Source organism: Notamacropus eugenii, chromosome 1, assembly GCF_028372415.1.
Source record: "Notamacropus eugenii isolate mMacEug1 chromosome 1, mMacEug1.pri_v2, whole genome shotgun sequence".
NCBI lineage: Eukaryota > Metazoa > Chordata > Mammalia > Diprotodontia > Macropodidae > Notamacropus > Notamacropus eugenii.
Genome location: NC_092872.1, coordinates 705,924,239 through 705,940,691, shown reverse-complemented (window position 1 = coordinate 705,940,691; position 16,453 = coordinate 705,924,239). Strand labels below are relative to the sequence as shown.

The following is a 16,453-nucleotide window of genomic DNA, read 5'->3' as shown; positions in this document are numbered from 1 at the left end:
TGACCAGTGAATAGGATGCTTTGTGTGCCTGTCTCTTGACTCTAGGAGTCCCAGTTCCACCTACCTCTTAGCTTAGGAGAGAGATCTTTGGAGGAGATACTCATTCAACCCCATCTGCCAATGAGACCATGTGGTCAAACATCACAGGGAGGTTCTCCACAGGAGCAAGGAAGCCGCTATTTTCTTTTTACATTTCTGGAAATCAATTTAAGCCGTTATTCACAGTGGCCAGCCTCATACCTGTCTCCTGGAACTGAGTGTAAGTTATTCTCAAAGTAGTAAAGCTGGCCCTGGGGGCGGTAACAGGATAAGAGGAAAAGAAAAAAGGAGGATTCCAACCCCAAGAACTAATTGCAAAACCCTAGGCACACTGCTTCTACAAGTAGAAGGAGGGTAACCTGAGAGGGGATGGCACAAGCAGATGAGGGGATGGAAGGTACCCAGAAAGGTGCCCTCCAGAAGGTAGTACCCCCTGTGGACTAGCCAGCCCATCTCCTTTACAAGATGGAGGATGGTACCTTCCATCACGGGGTTACCAAGAGAAGCGAATGTGATGCCAACAGGCATGGGTACCTTTGGTGGAACTGAACTGTGTTCCTTTCATCCTCTTTCCTCCAGAATTCAACCCTGACAATTGAGGAGTTCCATTCCAAACTCCAGGAAGCCACCAATTTTCCTCTGCGTCCATTTGTCATTCCCTTCCTGAAGGTAAAGACTCCTGTAATAACCTTTGTTTGTTAGAGTCCTGAGAAGGATGAGATTTCCTCTCCCACCTCAATTCCCTCTCTCTCTTTATCTATATTTGTGTATAGTTGTATATGTATATTATACATATATGTACATAAGTATATACACATATGTATATGTGTGTATGTGCATTGTGTATATGTATATTGCATTGTGTACATGTACGTATGTGTATATGTAGTATATATGGTTTATGGATGATCCTACCTTTTTAAAATTTTTTTCATTATTCCTACTTTCCAAGGATTCCTCACCCAATACATACACGTCACATATCCCTCATTCCACAGAATCTACCATTTCTCTGCCAAGCGGAGAGATACAATTCATTATCAGTTTCCTCTGAAGTCACAATTGATCACAAAGTTCTGATGCGTTTCAGCATCATATTTAACGGAGTAGAGGTTACTGTGAAAATTAAATTTATCCATGAGCTTTATTTAAGTGGTTACTATGTTCGCCCAAGAACTGGGCTAAGTGACAGTGATGAGAAAAAAGCCCTAATCCCCATCTTATATTTGGGGAAATATATACATAAATAGGGTTAGACCAAACAGAAGGAAGATGAACTTGGAGAGGAAGGCCCTAGCCAATGGGAGGGGACCTGAGAAAGGCCTCCTGCAGAAAGTGGTGTTGGAGCTGCATCTGAAGGAAGCCAGGGATTCTCTGAGGCCAACATGGGAGGAAGAGAGCATTACAGGCATGAGAGATAGCCAGTGCAATCACAGCCATGACAGATGGACCATTTATCCATAAGGAGAAGCCAACCGGCCAGGACTGTTGGACCCTAGAGTGTATGGAAGATGGGAGAGCTAAGAAAGGACCAGGCTGTGGAAAGCTTCATTGTTGTTTGTCTCCTCCTCCTCCTCTTTCCTCTCCTTCTCCTTCTTCTTCTCCTTCTCCTTCTCTCTTCTCCTTCTTCTCCTTCTGTTCTTTCTCCTCCTTCTTCTCCTCCTTCTTTTCTCCTCTTTCTCTTTCTCCTCCTTCTTCATCCTTTGTTCTCAAAGGGCCAGTGACATCACAGGGCCTTTAGATTAATTAATTAAAAAATTAATTTAATTAAAAAATTAAATTAATAATGGCACAGGATTGAAATGTGGGAAAAGCCAGAAGATTTCAAGGGAGAATATTGTAAAAAGGTTTAAAAGCCAAACCAATGACTTTATGCTTGCTGCTAAAGGTAACCAGGTAATTACCTGATGCTGCAGTTCATTGGGGGAAGTGGGGAGAGAATATGACATGGTGAGTGCTGAACTTTGGGAAAATCCCTTTGACTGCTGAGCGGAGGATGGATCAGAGTGGGGAAAGACCTTGAGGTGGGAAGACCAATTAGGAGGTTCTCCCAGTTCTGCGCCATGATCCATTCTAATAAGTCATAGTTGCTTCAAACCAATACTAACCAATGGAAGCTACTGAAAATCTTTTTATGGGTTCAACCCAGTTCAGACCCATTTACTGCCATTGCCCTGAAAAGGCTTTGTCTAATATGCAGCTCCTTCATCCAGTGTGCACTCCAGACTTTCTTAGAAAGAGATCCTAGAATCATTGCTTTACATCTGGAGAGGACCTTCGAGAAGGTCTAATCCAGGGGTGTGGAACTAATGACTTTTGGATTCTGTCAAAGGGCTGTACTTGAGGACTTAGAGGGCCATATGTGGCCTCAAGGTTGCAGGTCCCCACCCCCCCACTGCCTCCCTGGATCCATCTCCCTCCTTTTAGAGAAACACGTGGCCTTAGGCAATGTGATCCTGGCTGGACAAGTCACTTAATCTCTATGTGCCTCAGTTTTCTCAACTGTAAAATGAGGATAAAAATAGCACCCACATCCTGAAGATTATTGTGAGACTCAAATGAGATAATATTTAGGTTTCTTCTTTTTTTTCTTTTCCCAATCTTTTAAAATGTTTTTCTCAATTATATATAAACAAATCATTTTAACATTCATTTTTTAAAATTGTGAGTTCCAAATCTTCTCCCTCCCTCCCCCTTTGAGAAGGCAAGCAATTTGATATAGATTATACATGTTCTGCCAGTATAATGTTTATCAAATTGCTTGCCTTCTCAATAGGATCATGTTTGCAAATTGCTTAACCTAGTGCTTGGCACACAGTAGGCGCTTAATAAATACTTGTTCCCTTCCTAGAAGACACACAAAGTATTAGGTGTCAGAGAGCCCCGATCTTCCAACTTCGTTCATTTCCCATTTTTCTGTCCTGCCTGATCCTCTGTGTCAGGGTTCCACTAGGCTGTACTAAAGATGTAAGGAGTTTTCAGAATTCTAGAGACTCCAACATCTCATTTTTTGCTTCCAAATTTCCTTTGGCCCCACCCACGTTCAAACAGGACCTTCTAGGTGGTCTTAAGGAGACACTGATTTAAGCCTGAGACCTATAGGAGAGCTGTGCTGGAGAGCACAGATCCACCATGGAAGCTGTCCAGGGTCCCATCCCAGGGTCCCCCATCACCTTTTTTTTTGTTTTTGGGGAAGCTCTTCACCCACAGTGTTCCCCCTCAAAGGGCTTGTCTCCACCGCTTGCTGTGGTTCTGTTTTGCACACGCACTGGGTTCCTCCCTCGTTTTTTCTCCTTCCTGCACACACACCCACTCACTGCCTTGCTCACACTCACAAGCCAAAGGCAAAGCTGGAGCTGTTTGCAATAAAGTGAGGGTTTAGGCCCATCTGGTAATCATTTGCAATTCATTAAAACCCTTCCCTTTTCTCCTTTTCTTCTTTTAACTTAATGCTGAGTCTGCCTCCTCCCCATCTTTGGGGACACACAACGCGCTAGCATTTCTGTCAGATCAAATATTTGCAGCAGATGTTCTGGGTCTGGCTTCAGCTGCCCTTGTTTATCAGAGGAATAGAGGAAGGGAAAACAATCTTTTGCATCTTTATTATTCTTTCCCTTTTTTCTGCCCCCCTCCCTTGGTCAGGACTTCCCATGGCTTCCCAGCTCACTCTCAGCAGGACCTCAGAGAATGCTCTAGGTTCCCCTAGAAGGCCACCACCATATTCTGGGAAACAAGTTAGAGAAACCCACCTAGGCTGCTGAAGAGGCAAGAGCTCTGCAGGAAAGAACCCAGGGGTGGGGCAGGGGCATCGTGCCAAGCTGAGTGCAAACCCTCTCTCCAGTGCTTAGCACAGCATCTGGCCCACAGTAGGTGCTTTCAAGACTGTTGATTTGACCGATGTTTACACCATTGCTACATAGGACCTGAGGCAAAGAATGTAATGCTTCTTTGCCTCAATTTTCCCATTTGTAAAAACAGCATAATGAAGTCACACTGTAGCTTTTTTGCCTTTGGGCTTTCTTCCAGACAGAACTAGCTGGGCTAATTTGACTATTCTGTCCTGACCTTGCCCAGAAATGGCCAGTGAGTTGCCTAGAGCTATGACATGCTCCAAGGGATCAAAGAATGAGGCTTTCTTTCATCATTTATGGTTCTGTGGGGTTCAAGCCAGGTTGGGCAAAGACAAAACAAACCCCACCAAATGTTTACCAGTTGTATTTTCAGAGCTGATTTGTAAAGTTTCTATATGTTAACCATTAGGTTCTGTCTGGGATCCTCGTCCCTGCCATCACTAGCTAAGTCCACTCACAGTCCTCCATATGGGCAGATGACTTCATTTGGGCAAACCTCCCTGTTTCTGCTGCCAACCTAGAACCCTTGTATCCAGGCATTAAGTGACTCCTCAGCTCCTCTCATCAGAGGGCTTCTCTTGTCATGGCCAGAGTCTGAAGGACAGACTCCCAGGCCTCTCTAAGTCCCTCTCCGCTTTCTGTAGTGTGGTAAGTGTGGTGTCCATGCCAGCTCACCAGCCTGCTCCTGCCAGGAAAGGAGGGTTTTTTCACTTCCCTGCCGAGGGGCCCCTGGGGATCTCCAGCCAGACGTGGTGCCTTCTGACCTGAAGCCCTGGACTGCATGTCCTTCTCCCTCTTTCCTTCCCTGTTGCTACCCCTAGGTTCCCTTCCCCTGGTTTTAGGTTGCTTGGCCCATCCTTTTTCAGAAACTGCCTCATTAACACGTTGTTGAATGGAGTTTGGCCTTTCTGGAGCCAGGGAAATCACTTTACACTATTCCCCTTGCTTCATGTTGGCACCCTGGTTCCAGCTGTTTCCAGCCAGGGATCCAGATGCTTTCCATTATCCTAACTGCAACCAGCCGGCCCTGGTTTGTTTCCCATACTCTCTGTCTTTTAATTATTATTAATTGTATTCCTCCTTCTTTTTAGTGGCAGAGGAGAGGCTGGTTAGGAGAAGAGGAGATGGGAGAGAGAGGGATGGCAGGATGTTTGTAGCCTTCCAACCTACAGCACCACGTTTCCTCAGCTCACACTCTTAACATGTTCAACAGATGGAGGTTTGGCTGGCGTTCAGCTATCTAAATAGAAAAACAGGACAGGCAGGGAGAGCAGCTTGACAAAAATGCATTCTGTCGCTTAATCGTCTCTGGGCTGGATACTGTGATGGGGAGGCGGGGAAGAGAGAAGCTTTGGAAGTCCATGAGAAAGTTAAAAGGCTGGTTGGGGGCTGGGGGAATTTATTTATTTACAAATACTTCAAAACCACTGACTCTTCCACATGGCATCCTTCCCAGGCCTGCCTCACCTACTCTAGAGGTCCTTTTTCTGCTCTAGCCTTCCCCAGAGCCTAGATTGGTGGAGGTCCTGGAAGGAGGTACCCTGGGAGGACCATTTGATGACCCAGTGGGGAGAGACATAGCTCAGAAATTTCTATCGCCTTTCTGGTAGGGGTTGAGGAGGGAATCAAGAGGTCTTGGGAAATTCCAGGATATGGGCTGGGGAGAGAGGGAAGATTATCCTTGGGTAGTAGGCCTCCTGAATACTTTGTGCTGTGCGCACAGCCCCATGTCAATAATTCTTCACCTGGGTATGCCCCTAGCTTCACTAGAAGGCACTAGGGACAGCCCAGTGGAGGCTTGTAATATTTAGGCAAAAGGTAGGAGTCCCCAAGGCAGCTTTATCAGCTAGAGCAATGCTAGCAGCTCTCACTCACTTTCCCCCAAAACAACTCTGGAAACAAGTATTGCTTTGGGCTCTCCCCCACGCTGGGGGAGAGTTATCATCAGCCTTCAGCCTCTAGAGAAGTCCGTTGAGTTCTCCCTAGAAGAAGAGGGTGCTCCACTATTCATATATTTATTATATGAGAGAATGAACTAGCAATTTTTGCATGGAGGGCAAGCAATGACAAACCACTCCGTTTAGTTGGAAGTGGAAATCTAAAGACACCACAAGGTAGTGGGGGAAGGGGAATGGGTCTTGACCAAGGAGGAGATCATTTGAGATATGGACACATGATGGTAGGAATGGAGGGCAGTGAGGAGAAGCTGCTAAAAGAAAAATTAGCTAGATACTGAGCTCAATGGTTTTTATGCTAACAGTATTTTCAGCATCCCCAAGTTTTGGCACTGGGAGACAAGACCCCACTTACCCCATGTTAGTTATGTCTTTGTTAAGTATTTACTAATATGAAGCCCTGTGTTGGGGACCATAGGGAATGCAGCATCTTGGTTGGCCATATGGCCCAATCCATACCTAAACAGCAATCCCTGCTATAGGATTCCAATAAGCAGTCCTCTGACCTCTCCTTGCAATTTTCTAATAAGGAGGAAATCTCCTAGGACAGTCCCCTTTGGGGAAGTTCTCATCACTAGGAAGTTTTTCCTTTCTTGGATCCAAAACCAGTCTCTCCACTACATGAATTCAAATAAATCCACACAGATAAAGTACCTACTATGCACTGAAGAGACAGGGGCAAAAATGACTCCCTTTTTACATTTTACTCTCACCCATAGTTCCTGGCCCTACCCTCTAGAGCCATGCAGGATAAGTTTGAATTCATCTTCTGCAGGAAAGTCCTTTAAATACTTGAAAAAGGCTGTCATTCACCCACCTATCGATGTCTTTTCTTCTCTTAGCTAAATGCCTCAATTGATAAGACCTTCAGTCCATTCACCATGCTGGTTGTCCATCTCCGGACACGCTCCAACTTGTAATGCCCTTCCAGGAGATGATCTGACTAATAGAGAGTCATTCTAAACACTAGGCAGCTAACTCTCAATGCAGCCTAGGACTTTTCACTGTTGTTCAGTCATGCCCAATGCTCCATAACCCCATTTGAGGTTTTTTTGGCAAAGGTACTGGAGTGGTTTTCCATTTCCTTCTCCAGCTCATTTTACAGATGAGAAAAATGAGGCAAACAGGGTGAAGTGACTTGCTCAAGGTCACACAGCTAGGGAGTATCTGAGCCAATTTGAACTCATGAAGATGAGTCTGTCTGACTGCAGGCCCAGCACTCCATCCACTATGGAACCACGTAGCTGCTCTAGCACTACGTTAGCCTTTTTCCACTGCCAAATCTCCCCATTGACTTGTAGTCTCCTATAATTCCTAGATATCTTTCACACAAATTATTGACTTTTTTTCATATACATATAAGACTTTCCATTCATCTTCATGGAATTCATCATGCTCATTTGACCCATCATTTTAGCCTGTCCTGATTCTGTCATCTAACATTAACTATATCCGTATCTTTACTAAAATCCTCCCTCTATGTCATTATCAATCAATTAATCAAGGCTTCTCCTTGAGTCTAATCATTTAACCAGTTCTGATTTCACCAAACTGTATCAACATCTGGTCCCATCCACCCTCTACCATATCTAACATTCTTGTCCGCAAGGATAGGATGAATAAAAGATGGGTGTTAAATGAGTGACCAAGGGCAAATCATTTCGTACCCCTGAACCTCAGTTTCCTCATCTATAACAATTAATTAATTAAAAAGCATTTTTTGAAGTGCTTGCTATGTGCCAGGTAATGGGCTCAGCCCTGGGAATGTAAAAAACAAGCAAGAAGAAAAGACAAGCAAGTAAAACAGTTTCTACTCTCAAGGAGCTTATATTCTAATAGAGGAACTGAAATGGGAAGATTGTATTCATGTAATGCTAGGGTTTATAGGGCAGTTAGGTGGCACCATAGTGCACCTTCAGACACTTACTGGCTGTGTGACCCTGAGCAAGTCACTTAACCTTGTTTGCCTTAGTTTCCTCATCTATAAAATGAGCTGGAGAAGGAAATGGCAAACCGCTCTAATATCTCTGCTAAGAAAACCCCAAATGGGGTCATGAAGAGTCAAATACAACTGAAAAACAATAAATGATCAAAAAGTGACTTGAAGGCCTGGTTCTAGGCAAGAGAAGACAAAGGATCACCAGTCATAACCTAGGGTCCCAGGACCATACTATCCTAGTGTTACACCTTAAAGGGTGGTTATGAGGATCAGATGAGAATAATATATGTGCACATATAGAGTTTGTAAATAAATGATATATAAATATAAGAACCTTGGCCAATCTTAAAGCAGTATAGAAATGCCAGCTGTTATTATATTATTATTTTTATGAGCAGCACAGACACGTGTCCCAGAAATTCACAGATCATACAGCTTCATCTTAGGATAGGCTTCTGGGAGGAAATGGGATTTGACATTGACCTGTCTTTTGCCTCTTTTTGTATCTCTAGCGCTTAGCACCATGCTTGGCACATAATAGGCACTTAACAAATGTTTAGTGATTGACTGAAGAGTAGTGAGAATTTCAGTATGTCATAAAATGGGATGTAATGTATGACATTCTAGACTAGGAAAGTGATGTGAGCAAAAGCATACCTAGGTTGGAGAGCAGCCAGTGAAAGGAGGTTCTTCTGGGACCCTCATCTCAGGTGAATTATGATCAGTTTCCTCATCTGTAAAATGGGGATAACAATAGTACCTCCCTCACAAGGTTGTTGAGGCTCCAGTGAAATAACTGTAAAGTATTTGGCACAAAAGAAGTGCCATATAAATGTCTGATAGTAGTAATAGTAGTAGCAGTCATCGTCAGCTTCTCTGGGGAAACCAAAGCATGAAGTAGTAGAGAGGCTCTTAGGATCGCTACATAGAACGATGGAAGGGGGCTTAAAGATTATCTGGTTGAAGGAAACTGAGGCCCAGGGAAAGAGCCAGACCTCCACCGACCCCGTCAGTGAGTTAAAGCCTTCTCTCTCCCACAGGCAAATCTGCCCTTGCTGCAGCGGGAACTCCTCCACTGCGCCCGCTTGGCCAAGCAGACCCCAGCCCAGTACCTGGCCCAACATGAGCAGCTCTTGCTCGATGCCAACGCTTCTTCTCCTATCGACTCCTCCGAGCTTCTCCTAGAAGTCAATGAGAACGGCAAGAGGAGGACACCAGACAGGTGAGGAAAGGCCTCCCCTCAGGAACTCAGAAAGGTGGGAAGAGTTGGGGGGGGGGGGGGGGTGGCCATTACTCCCACCCAAATCAACATATTTAAGCCTATATTTTAGCTCAAAGGAGGAGGCAGTGTGGTTCGGTGGAAAGTACACTGTGCTGAAGTCAGAGGATGTGAGTTCCAATTTCGCCTCTGTGGTTTGCTAAGTATTTGACTTCTCTGGGCCTTGGATTCTTCATCTGCAAAATGAGGCAGTCCGGGCCCAAGGTCTGTCCCAGCCCTAAATCTACAATCTAGAGACAGCAAGGTAGAACTGTAGATAGGGTGCTAGGCCTGGAGTTAGGAATCAGGCACTTAGCTAGTTGTATGACCTTGGGCAAGTCACTGAACCTCTGTTTGCCTCAGTTTCCTCATTTGTTCAATGGGATAATAAAAGCATCTCCTCCCAAGGTTGCTGTGAGGGCCAAATGAGATCACATTTGTAGAGCACTTAGCGTAGAGTCTGGCACATAATAAGCTCTATATAAAGGTGGGTTGTGATGACCATTCTCATTTTTATCCCTACCTTTCCAAATTACAATTTATCTCAGACCAATCATGATAGAGGACAAATGAATTACAAAGCGGGTCGGTTAATCTTCTTTTCCACTCCAGAAATTGCAAGACCAGGGAAAGAACAGCTTGGTTTAAGTTGAACACAAAAGCCCTGAGTTCAAATTCCAACTCTACCCCTTACTAACTGTGATTTTAGACAAGTCACTTCACTGGGCCTCAGTTTCCTCATTTGTGAAATGAAAAAGTTAAACTAGACAATCCCTAAAGTTTCTCCCAGATTAAACCCTGTTTTTTTTTGAAAGTTCTGCCTTATAAGCAAGTCAATTTCAGGGCTTAAAAGATCCCATCTTGGGCTCTCCCCACTCCAGAAAGGCGGGTGGCCCATTAAGGATAAATGACAGAAAGTGCAGAAGGATGTTTCTGGTAGGACTCTTCTAGCCAAGGTCAACCTCCAGATGCTGAGGCTTTCTCACCCGGGATGGTGTGCAGAATGCCAGAGTGTCAGGGGACGGAGGATCCCTAGAGCCTTCCAGGGGCCTGGGTCTGAGGACTCCCTGCTTGACAGCTGAGTGGTGGAGAGTCAGGGGAGTATCACTGGGACCTAAGCCCTCCCTGCAGGGTCACTGAGGCAGCTGTCCCCAAGTAGCACACGCTGTGGCTCAAAGCCCGGGAGGGTGTCTGGTTAATGGCGGCACCGTGACTCCCTCTCCCTGGCTCCCTCCCATGGAGAGTCAGACTTCTTAATGAAGGCCTGTATTTCATAAGCCCAATCTCCTGGGAGCAGGGCTATGTTGAGGCTGGCATACCAGCACCCTTTCCTAGGGTACAGACCAGAGCTGCTGGGCTGCTTTGCTCAGAAAGATGGTTCACATATCTCTCCTCTCTCTTTCTTTCCTTTTTTCCTTCTTCTCTTCTTACCTCCTTTCTCCCTCTCCCTCCTCTTATCTCTCCCTCCTTCCTTTTCTCTCTTTCTTTTTCTCACTTGTTCTCCTCCATACCACTTATCTTGGCCTGCACCTGCTTGTTCCTGTCTCTGCTTCCGCCATCTTGGCCTCTGTCTATCTGTCTGTTTGCCTCCCTTCACACACCAGGACCAAAGAGAATGGGTTAGACCGAGACCCACTGCACCCCGAACACCTCAGTAAACGGCCATGCACCCTGAGCCCTGCCCAGAGGTACAGCCCCAACAATGGGCTGAGCCATCAACCCAATGGGCTGCCCCACCCCACACCTCCCCCACCTCAGCACTACCGCCTCGAGGACATGGCTGTGGCCCACCACTACAGGGACACATACCGGCCCCCTGACCCCCGAGAGCTGCGGGAGCGTCATCGGCAAGTCGGTGAGCAAACCCCAAGCCCCTTCCCTACCCTGGGGGTGGAGCTGAGGGAGGGAAGAAATAGCCCTGTGGTAGGAACATCCATAAAAGGACCACAGGAGGGATAAAATAGGAGGTGGAAGTTGCCAGGGGGTTGAAGGAAAGATTTTGATGTTGGACATTGGCCTTTGCGTGAAAAATAAGACAGGAGTCCATGGTCTATGAGTGTCTAGCAGTATAATATTTCTGAGGCCTGCTTAACCTGAGTATATGAGCAGGAGACCTGCTATCTTTCTACCTCCTCCAATAAAAGAGAATCCCTTAGGGACAGAATCAGTCGTACAGCTCTATGAGGGAAGAGCTCAGAAGCTACATTTTCCCAGTGTCCCACATTCCTCCCCATCCCTGAGCTTAGTATTACAAAGCATGTGGTGGTGTCAGGGACCCTGGGAACCTCTAGGAGACCCAGATTCTCCAGAACCTGGGGCTGGGGCAGCCTTGAGCCCCATAAACCTTCTGAAACTGTATATAGCCTAAGCATGGTGTGGGTAAGCAATGTATGAGGGTCAAACAGAAAAATTCTGGAGCCAGACACCATCCCCTACCACCTGGGTCTAGAGCCTTCATGCATGAGTTCGTGCAACTATCAGACCACATCCGGGGAGGCAATGCTGGTCTTTCCCAGGAGTGAATGTCCAGTTATTTGCTCTCCACTTTCTTCAAACAAAGCACTATCTTAGACATGCTAGAGGGCTCCCCAAAACACAGAAGACACACAGAATCCCCGCCCACAAGACTATGAAAGTCTGGTTGGGGAGGGGTGCCACATGACTTATCAACATGGTACCCTGGCATATAGTAAAAGCTTAATAACTATTTTATCTATATCTAAAAAAGTTTCAGAAACTACCAAGGAATATAGTTTTATGCCATCAGACTGAGGGGTCATAGGGGAAAAGAGTGACCACAAAAGCTCTTCTGAGTCCCTCCCTGGACAGGGCCTGCTAGCTGGCTGCCCTCCTCCCCTCCGAGTTCCAGGCCGGACAGCAGGTGATGGTGTCTGGCTCCTTGAATCCCAGGGTCAGGCAGGTGCTAATTCCCACCAGCTCCTGCTAATGCAAAAATAAATGCCAGCTGTCCCTCCAGATTCCAGCCACTATTTTGGTTGAAGTGTTGGCTCGAGTTCCTGGTGACATACGAAGTAGGACAGGGTGGCCCAACCCAACTCAGGGAGCTCCTCCTCCTCCCCCCCCCCCACTCCCCTCGTCCAACCTTGCAAGAGGGTGAGTCATGAGTAGGGGAGCCCAGGAAAACCTGCTGGGCCCTCAGAGGGTGTGGGGTGAGCATGCCACTCTACCCACTCTGGCCAAGTGAGTGACAACCCATCTATACTGAGTGCTTAGTTTGGGAAAGACATCATCCTAGGCATGAGGGGGTGGGGGAGGAGGAGGAGGAGGAAGAGGAGAGAGGGAAGAGGAAAAGAAGGAGAGAAGGAGGAGGAGAAAGAGAGGAGAGGAAGGAGGGCTTTGACCAAGAGAAGGACAGGATACATGAGTTGCTTTAGATTTAGACAGATCAGGATGCACAGGATGGATCAGTCCCAGCAGGACCCTTTCCCCTAGAGCTGTATTCTCAGTACCCTCCTTTCCCTCTCTCCCAGCTGTACCTGGCTCCCGACAAGAAGAAGTGATTGACCACCGGCTCACAGACCGAGAGTGGGCAGAGGAGTGGAAGCACCTCAACAATGTAGGTCACCCCAAGACCAAGCATGGAGACCTTGGGTGGGCTTGGGTCTGAAATGTGCATCTGCATGGACTGACTCATGCAAGGAAGCACCAGCCTGTACAGGGCCAACAGGAAACAGAGAGTGCTGACTTGCCAGTTCATGGTGGTCTTCCCTGCAGTGAACAACATATCCCCAGGCCACATAGCCAGGTGGTACCTTCCCAGATCTCTGAGTTCCCTTTGTGGGTCCTTGGGTCAAACCTGTGCACCAGGTACCCTGCCCAAGACTTGAGAGTTATAAGAGCTCAATCCTCACACCCATGGGGCTGGGACCCTCCCTGGACCAACTGGCCAGTCAGCCTCATTTATTGAGGGCCAGTTATGGGCACCATGTTGTCTTAGGCGTTCTACGGAGAGGATACAAAAGAAATAAGACATAGGCCTTTGCTTTTGCTGATATTATCCTATTATGCTGGAGAGGAAGGGCAGGATGAGGAGAATACAGTGGCTATAGACTGATATTCTGGTGCTAAACTATTCCATATCAAATAAGTATAAAAATGGTCATTGTGTAATATATAAAACAAATGTTAAAATAACACCATCCTTCATTGAGGAGAATTACTACATTCAACCTTACACAGAACTATTACGTATACATTCCTTCATGTATCCTTAAAACAATTCTGTGAGGAAGCTAGTGTAGTCATTATTTTACAGAAGGTGAAACTGAGGTTCAGGAGGAGTGATGAGAAGAGCCACCAGTTCTAGGAATGATTTCTTACTCATCTAGTCCTTGCAACCAAGGATACTCTTTTGAAAGAGGAGTAGCTACCTCAACTATCTGTTTTCATGGATCATTTTCATCTGTGAAATGAAGATGTTTAACTAGATGATGTTGAAGGCTCTTTCTAGTATGCTGGAGCCAGCTCATACTGGCTCAGGACAGATAATTGTTAAATTTTCAGCGTGAGCATTTAAATTTCAGAAATTGACAAATGCTACCTATCAGAAGCTTGATTTATTGTTTTGTTGGTTGCCTAGACTTAAGAAAGTAGTAGAGAAAATGTTAGTGCAGATTAAACTTAAAAGTGTGTCACGCATACATTCCTCCTCAGCTGGTTGTTAAATGTTAATGGGTATTTATTTCTGAGAGCTGATTTTTAAACATTAACTAACACAACCCTCCCTCTAGCCCATGATCACATGGACCACTCATTAGAGCAAAGCCAACTTGCTTCCATGGGAACTGAACTATGATATTGGCCTCTCAAGCAGCTGAGTTAAGCATTCACACATCTTTAAGTGGAGAGAATGAATGGGTCTCTCCTGCAGCTCATCTCTGTATCCCCTGTCCCCTGATAGCTCCTGAACTGTATCATGGATATGGTAGAGAAGACGCGGCGTTCTCTCACGGTGCTGCGCCGATGCCAGGAGGCTGACCGGGAGGAGCTCAACCACTGGATCCGGCGCTATAGTGATGCTGAGGACATGAAGAAGGGTCCCATCTCTGCCCCATCCCGCCCACACAATAGCTCCTCCAACTCTGAGGGTCCCCAGTTAGGTACTGATATTGGGCTGGGCTGAGCTGGGGACAGAGAGAGGATGGCCCAAGCTTCCTCAGGACTCCCAAAAGGGACTTGCCCAAAGTCACCTCAAAATGTGGGGACAGGCCTACACTAAGACCAGGAGCAAACGTTGTACTGATGCCATCTTAATTGCTGTTGGAAGCCAATCCAGCCCAGGCCCTGGGATATGGAGAATTCCATAGGGTTCTAGCTGACCCCCTTAGTTCCCCCCCACTTCTCCCAGTATCTAAATTTTGTGATTTCATGATTCTGCGTCATCCTGGTCTGTACAAGAGCCATGTTGATCTGGGCCAGTGCCAAGCCACAAAACTGCAAAGATAATGCTGCTCAGTAACATGATTCTGTCATAAGCCACCAGTGCCTACAGTCCAGCCCCAGGGGGACCTTCTTCAGCCAAAGCCTGAGTCTGACTCTGTCCAAAGGCTGAGACCTCGAGATAGCAGCCTGAATGCCTTTCTCCCTTTGAGCCCTCGGGCATGATGATATTAGGGCCCAGTCACTATGATTGGCAACATTGCCCTCTGAAGGGGAAGCCAGTGTGCCCACTTAGGGGTTGAGAACCTATTGCCTTTTGATCTTCAGAGCTAATCACTTTTCATTCTCATTTTTTAGAAAGTCACCGGGAGTTTGTACCCCGGCCTCTATCCGGTTACATGCCAGAAGAAATCTGGAGAAAAGCTGGTGAGTGTTAAAGAGAGAAATCTGAGGGGAACCCCTCCCTGTTTTGCCATCCCAGACAGTGAGAGTAAGGAGCAGATCTACACCTGGGACATCACACACACACACACACACACACACACACACACACACACACACACTCGCATTCTCCAGAAGGTAATAACATATCACTTAAATAAAACCACCAGCAATGTCCTATGGGGAATAGAATACTGGATTTGGAGTCAGGGGCACTGGGATCAAAGCATCGCTCTCTTACTTACTATCTACCTGACTTTGGATGAGTCATTTTTCCTTACTTAGCCCTGATCTCCTCACCTTTAAAATTAGGGGTTGGACTTATTAAAATAAATCACTACCATTCGAAAAGGACTTAAAGGTTTGAAGCGTGATTTCTTCACAACTCTATGAAGTAGCGAGTGTCATTTCTGTTATCCTTATTTGAAAAATGGGGAAACTGAGGCTTCAAGAGTTGAAATGACTCACTGGTCATTAGGTGACCACCCTGGTGGGATTTAAATTCCAGGTCTTCAGATCCCAAGTCTACCATTTTTGCTATGGTATACCATGCTGTGCCTCTGCATTATCTAAAAGGTTCCATCCCATTCTAAATCCCATGATGCTGTTTTTTAAACACATGACTCCCAGGCCTAGAGATTTCATTGGATAGGATCTTCCCCCACCACCCACCTTCCCATATACACATGCCCCTCTTTGTTTTATGAGATCCTTGAGTTGAATTCCATCTATATGACTCCTCGAAGAGGTTTCCCCCAGAAGGGATCTTGGAAATCATCTACTTCCACCCCCTCATTCAATACATGAAGGAATTAACTCTGAAGTGACTTGTTCAGTGTCATCCAGCAAATTCAGACCCACACCTCCAGACTTGCAGCTCTGGTATCTTTCAATAGACCAAGCATTTCACCTCCTGGGATAAACTATTCTATTGAAAGATAAGGTTTTTCCAAATGGACTTTCTATTGTTGTCCCTTAAGATTTTCTGGGTCCCTGGAACCTGCTAATTTAGTCACAGTGCCATAGTGTGAGCCAGAGAGCGTACACACACCATGAAACAGCTGCCCAATTGGAATGAGTGATAGGGCTTGTCCAAAAGCCTGGAACCACTCTGGGTTGGAGAGTAGGGTGTGACCTCCACTTGGAAGCATTTCAGAGTGTGTATGGCAGTGGATCTGGTGTCAGGAAGACTTGGGTTCAGATCCCACATCAGATACTTAGAGCTTTGAGCAAGCCGTTTAATTCTCTCTGCCTCAATTTCCTCAGTTTTAAAAGAGGATTAGAATAATAGCATTTATCTTCCAGGGTTGTTGTGAGGATTAAATGAGATACTGTTTGTAAAGTGCTTAACACACACACAAGCTTTCAAATAAGCTTTCATGTGTTTATCTATCTACACCTGCATGCATGTGTGCACATTCATGACTATATATGTATATATACACATATATACATATATATACATATACATGTGCATGGAAGACATGTGGTAGGTGGTGTAGTAGGTGAGTGGTGTAGTAGGAAGAGATTGGTTTTAGAGTCAGAAGGAGAAGGAGGAAAAGGAGGAGAG

At 45.9% G+C, this 16,453-nt stretch overlaps 1 protein-coding gene across 13 annotated transcripts in view; it reads left to right on the top strand.

Moving 5' to 3' along the window:
* The window catches only part of CBFA2T3 (CBFA2/RUNX1 partner transcriptional co-repressor 3), a 195,434-nt gene that overhangs the window by 174,615 nt on the left and 4,366 nt on the right, over positions 1 to 16,453 (top strand). For all 13 annotated transcript variants that reach the window (XM_072636348.1, XM_072636347.1, XM_072636343.1 and 10 more), the window contains 6 exons: positions 619 to 708; positions 8,825 to 9,006; positions 10,647 to 10,897; positions 12,534 to 12,619; positions 13,964 to 14,162; positions 14,800 to 14,868. In XM_072636348.1, the coding sequence (XP_072492449.1) occupies positions 619 to 708; positions 8,825 to 9,006; positions 10,647 to 10,897; positions 12,534 to 12,619; positions 13,964 to 14,162; positions 14,800 to 14,868 (877 nt within the window). The remainder of the gene's footprint in view (positions 1 to 618; positions 709 to 8,824; positions 9,007 to 10,646; positions 10,898 to 12,533; positions 12,620 to 13,963; positions 14,163 to 14,799; positions 14,869 to 16,453) is intronic.